Source organism: Babylonia areolata, chromosome 33, assembly GCF_041734735.1.
Source record: "Babylonia areolata isolate BAREFJ2019XMU chromosome 33, ASM4173473v1, whole genome shotgun sequence".
Taxonomy (NCBI): Eukaryota; Metazoa; Mollusca; class Gastropoda; order Neogastropoda; family Buccinidae; genus Babylonia; species Babylonia areolata.
This window is the reverse complement of record NC_134908.1, coordinates 20914421-20920438: the sequence shown is the minus strand read 5'-3', so window position 1 is coordinate 20920438 and position 6018 is coordinate 20914421. Positions and strand designations below refer to the sequence as shown.

Below are 6018 nucleotides of genomic sequence, written 5' to 3'. Positions count from 1 at the left end.
CCAGATAGTCGGGACAGCAGTTGCCTCCTCTGCTGTTCTGATGGTCATAGTCGGACACGACTGACTATCATACATACATACTTTTTTTCTTTTTTTTTTTTGATGATGATTGTGCTTCAAAGTAGATCTGGTGTAGCGAATATGGTTCAGCCCACACGATTTGATGCATCCTTGAAATTTATACTGAAACTGTGCTGCATTAAATAATAATAATAATAATAATAACAAAATAAGAAAAAAAGGAATTAACAAATACTGAGGCCAGGAGATGAAATGATTAACAAATAGTAAAGAGTGGTAACTCTCTCCATTCACAAGGTACACAACTTCAAGTCAGTGCTGCTTACGCTACCGATTCAGCTAGCACACAGGTAAATAAAAGGTACTCTGGAACAAACCCAAACACTTCCTCCAAAAAAAAAAAGGAAGCGCCGGGCCTGTCCTTATACTGATCATTTGACATGTGCACACAGCAGCAAAGACAGAAGAAATGTGCAAACACAAATTAGCTTTTATTCAAGACTGGCATAGCCTCTTTAATCCTGAACAAGCCACACAGAACACATGCACAATAAGAAAAAAAAGAAAAGATTTTGTTCACACATAAAGTAATAATCTACTTTTTTTGACTGCAATAGGTAACCGTAGATTGAGTGTGTGACACACACAATCGCGATTCGATCTCGAAAGATCCTTTACTGGGTGAAGTAGAGGCTAGAAGGTGAAATGGGGAGGGGGGGGGGGGAGAGAGAGAGAGAGAGAACCTCTGTGTGTGTGTGTGTGGACAGAGGGAAAATAGGTGCGGGAAGAGAGGGGAAGATGGTGGGTAGAAAGTGGGGGAGGGGGTGTGTTTTGGGGGGGGGGGGGGGGGTAACCAGGACACTCACTCCAACCCCCCGTCACTGACAAGAGTGACACGATTAGTAGAGGCTGCTTTTACATATCAGTACAAGTGTGTCACCGCGAACCCAGCACGTGACTGGCGAATGATTGGCACGTTTCTCGGCCACAGCTCCGCCCCTTTCGAAAGCAGACGACAGTATAAAGCTGGCCGCCATTCCCTGTTGTCGGCATAATCTCCTGAGACAGACACTCGAGGATTCTTTTTTTGCGCTACAACTGTTGCTTCGTAGTGGAATTTTACACTTCATACTGCTGAGTTTTTCCACCTGCCTGCGAATCGATACTTTTTGGCTGTTTCAATTTGTCAACAGCCGTTCGTTCAGTTTTTGAACGCATTCGTCTGCTTCAGTGCATTTGACTTGAATCAGGTATGTTTGGCTTTGAATTTCAGTTTCCACGTTTCTACTTATCTTTTGCATCAGTGTTTGATTATCTTGTATTAAATAATATTTTGCAGATTTTGACGAAAGATGCATGGTTTGGCGTGTGCTGGATGGCTGTATAATTGTTTAAACAGTTAGTGGCTTAAAAATGACATTGTTTTTAGTCATTTAATTCTTTTTGCGGCGTTGAGAAAGGCACACTTTTAGCAGGTTGGGTTTTTTTGTTGTTTGTTTTCTTTTATGTTTTGATAAATGATTCCTACATGGGCAAGCTGAAATCGCGAAATGCATGAAATAAACGATACAGAACAATATAACAACATGTAAAATTTGAACCAGAAAAAGCATGGAATGTATTTAACCGAGACCGGTATTAGTCATTGATGAGGGATTTCACCGCATTCCAAGTTTCAGCTGTTGCATACTTAACCCAGTATGATTATCACACCTTGCGTGTCAGGGACACAATTAATCGTCGCCGCCACATCTGTTCAGCAGCTGCCGTGTAAGCTTTAAACCTTTCACCGACAAAACTGCATCAGTACCACAATGAGTCTGTTAAAGTGGTAGAGGGAGGGAGGGGGAAAAGTGTTGTGGGGGTGGGGAGGGAGAGAGAACTGTATTAAAGTGGAGGGGGGGGTCTTGTTTGGGGAGGGTGGGAGGGAGGGGCAGAGAACCTTATCACTAACAAAATCAATGTCGGGCAGATAGGACCAAGGGAAAGTGAGGCCAAGTCATTCAGTTCATATGAGAGAAAGATTCGGAATGGTTTAGTGTACTTTGGCCATTGGCCCTTATGCACAGATCTGTCGCACAGAGAGAGAGAGAAAAGGCTTGTCTTGCATCATTCAATTGATAAGAGAGAGAGAGATTCGGAATAGTGTAATGTACTTAGCCTATGGGTACATATACACATACATATCTCTCGCTGAGAGAGAGAGAGAGAGAGAGAAAGAGGGGGGGGAGGGGGAGAGAGAAGGCTTGTCTTGCAAGATTTCTTTTGTGTAACAAAGGTGAACTGGACACCATGTTACAAAAGGTGAACTTCATATTATACGAACTGACTCAGCACGTGCCGACACATGTTATAGAAACAGCCGCTGCGCGCGTCAGTGCGCGCGAGAGAGAGAGACAGGCGGGTTGTGTTACAACAGTATTTCATCACTCAATTTTTTCCCTCTCGCTGACATCGAAGAAAAAATCCTCTCACCTGTCATGACCTATGGGATTAACCTGACGCTTTAATCCGCCACACCTGTGAAGTGCTAGTTTCCACTTGCATCACGAGGATAGTAACACAGGCGGATGAGGTTTTTTTTTAGTGGTTTTCGGTTTGCGCTATGAGCTGTTTGTCCTTGCCCGGCGATGTCTTATCAGCCTTGACAGAACGTACACACAGGATTTTCAAATATGCACGCACGCGCGCACACACATGAACACGCACACACACACACACAGGGTGCGCGCGCGCCGCGTAATAATAAAACACACACACACACACACACACACACACACACACACACACACACACACACACAGAGCCATCCTTCCCTTACTTACCCCAGCTCAATCAGTTCTTGTTGACTCAACACACACACACACACACACACACATTGACACAGAGATAAGAGGTTTTATTTTGTGGGGATTTTTTTTTTTTTAATCATGTAATGTTTACATTACATGCGACTTGCACGCCTATTGATAGCAAAACAGACGATGATGAAAGAGGAATTACGACATCGGGTTACGACGGCACGTGATAAATCGTGTTCTGTTCAGTGATGACTGATACAGTGACCTCGGCCTTGACCCTGGCTTTATCCTGATGACCTTCGTTGTTTGCTAATCAGTGTGTGTGTGTGTGTGTGTATGTTAGCGATTTATTTACATATTTTGTTGGGGGTGTTGGCCTGGGTGTATGATGGTCACTAATGTGTGTTAAACATTTATTCATTCATTATTTTAATTCCTTGCGCTCGCTCTCTCTCTGTGTCTCTGTCTCTCTCTCTGTGTCTCTCTCAGGAATAGGCCATGCCTAATATTTGAATCCTTGAATTAGAACGTTTTGAGTCTCTGTGTGTGTGTGTGTGTGTGTGTCACTATTTATCCCTCTCTTCTCCTTTACATCCCCCACACAGCCCCTCAGCAGCCGAAACTTATGTCTCTCTTTTTCTTCATGTTACAGAACTCCTTTTCACCACCAACACCACTCAACCATGCTGTCCAAAGTGGAAAACCGCCAGAAGTCCGCAGCCGTCACCCCCTTCACCACCACCAACAAATCCAGCAAGGGAGACCAGCAACTGTTCCTCATCGACTCCATGACGGAAGAACAGGTGTCCGAAACTTACGCCATGATCTGCGCCGCCGCTGAGCGAGGTCAGGGCTTCGGCGTCGACGAATACGCCGATGAGGCGGAGTTCCGAGCGGACATCGACGACGGGTATCGGTTCGCCGTCATCGACAAGAACGATGGGCAGATGGTGGCGGCGTTCATCCTCGCCGTCAGCAAGTACTCCCGTGGCTGCCCCGTTGCGGATCCCTTCATCATCGTCAGAGATGACCAGAGAGGGAGGGGTCTGGGCCGTCTGTGTATGGAGCTGTGCGTGGAGCTTGCGGCCCGCTTGGACTTCATGGGCATGTACGTGGACACCTTCTCCAACAACCACGCCATGCTGAAGATCATCCGCTCCGTGCCCGGGCTGAAGCAGGTGGGTTGTCTGCCCATGGGAGGGGTGATGACCGGCGGGGAGGTGGTGGGGACTGTCATCTTTTACAAAGACCTCCGCCCCAAGAGCACAGGGTAAGGGGCAGGTCAAGGACGGACGGTTCCAGAGCCTTTTTTTCTCCCCTTTTCCGAGCGAAATCTCGTCTCGGGTTCAAAGCCCCCCTCCCCCCGCACCCCCCTGCCCCCCTCCTCCACGGAAAGTGTTCACTCACCGCCCCGGAGTCTCCGTCCCAACCCACGCCCTCCAGCGACCCCCTGAGCGTCGTCACGTGACTGCACGCTGATTGGTCAAGAACTGCTGAGAGGTCTCTTGGGGGGTTGGATGAGACTTGAGGTCCGTGCAATACTGCTCTAAACCACAGTCGGCCAACCAGCAGCTGGCACACAGAGAAGTCCTACAGGCTGCTTGCTTCCTGTCCGTTGATTGGTCAGTTGGGGCCCCGATGGGACTGAACTGTCATTGGTCGAGAACATCTCGTCTCCAGATCCTACTAGCAAGATAGGACTCTTTTTTTTTTTGGTCGTGTTGACATTTGTCATATTGACACTGTCGTACAGACTTTTATCATGCAACATCTCATCTTCATTAATTTTCCTCCAGTTCAAGACAGGACTCTTTTTGGTCATACTGATAACTTGTCATCTTGAAAACCTATCGTCCTAACTTCTTTTTTTTATCATACAAACACTTGTTACATTCATGTTACCCCCAAAAAGTATGACCTATTTAATTATATTCCACCCTGAATTATCCAAATCCTGTTTCGCGTGGTATTATCAGCCATACCATGTTTCGTTTGGGTGTGTGAAAAGATTTGGATGATGTTAAAGGGTATCCTGCATCCTAGCAACTGGTTAGGTCAAGGGAAGCCACCGCCACTTAACTGAGTTCATTTTTGTTATCTTTTTCCTTTCTGGTTTTTTTTTCTTATTTTTTTGATTAGAGAAATTCGTATGTATACCTGTGACACAATGTGCACAGACGTACACGTCACACACACACACACACACACACACACACACACACACACACGGGGCCAAGAAAAGTGTTCTATTGTAAACCACAGCCAATTTCTGTTGTTGTTTTTTTGTTTAAACTTGTTTGTACATTTTGCTTGGTTTTGAAATGGTTTTGTTGGTATGAATAGTAGTGATACTGTATTGCCTTCCTTTATAATTCAGATAGCACTTACATAAACCTTTAGATTGATAACGAATATTTGAGAGAGAGAGTGTGTGTGTGTGTGTGTAGAAAATGGTATTTGTTCTCGACCAAGGGATTGCTCGAGGCCCTAACTTATTAGGAGTACCTGTTTCTGCTAACTTGTGAGTGTATGGTTGGTTAGGACGTGCGTGTGTGTGTGTGTGTTTACGTGTACGTGTGCATGTGTGTGTTGTGTTGTGTAGAGATGAGAGGGGAGGTGGGGAGAGGTTAGCTAGTATGATAATACTGCTGAACACATATCTACTGCTGCATATATATAGATTGTCAGAAATTCATAATTACTGATTGAAAAAAAAAATTGGAGAAAAATATTTCATCAAACAACTGGCTCCATTCAATATGCAAATCCCTTGATTGTTGAACAGTTTCAGTTTATTCAAAGAGTTCTGTGCCATACACAGCAAGATATTTGTTTATTCTTTTATTTATTTATTTACTTGTTTGTAGTGCAAAAAGAAGAGTGATTTTACATGATTTACACTGATCACAAATAAAATGAATCGAAACATTATCATTTGACTGGTGTGTTCTACGTGAAAGTGTGTACCTGTGTGTGTGTGTGCACGTGACAGATCTCTCTCTCTCTCTCTCTCTCTCTCTCTCTCTCTGTCTTTGTCTCTCTCAACACATACTCTCTCTATCACACACACTCACACACACATACACTCTCTATCACACACACACACTCACTCTCTCTCTCTCCATCTCTCTCTCTCTGTCTTTGTCTCTATCTCTCTCTCTCTCACTCACTCTCTCTCTCTCTCTCTCTCTCACAC

The 6018-nt window shown here is 44.9% G+C and overlaps 1 protein-coding gene across 1 annotated transcript; it reads left to right on the top strand.

Moving 5' to 3' along the window:
- Positions 1-1068: 1068 nt before the first annotated feature.
- Positions 1069-5753, top strand: LOC143277049 (uncharacterized). Its single transcript, XM_076581779.1, has 2 exons — positions 1069-1271; positions 3475-5753. The coding sequence occupies exon 2, from the start codon at positions 3506-3508 to the stop codon at positions 4094-4096; it is 591 nt and encodes a 196-aa protein (XP_076437894.1). The 5' UTR covers positions 1069-1271; positions 3475-3505; the 3' UTR covers positions 4097-5753.
- Positions 5754-6018: the final 265 nt, after the last annotated feature.

Bases quoted from the DNA above. Each gene is read 5' to 3' on its own strand.
- LOC143277049 (XM_076581779.1), top strand. From the start codon at position 3,506: ATGCTGTCCAAAGTGGAAAACCGCCAGAAGTCCGCAGCCGTCACCCCC.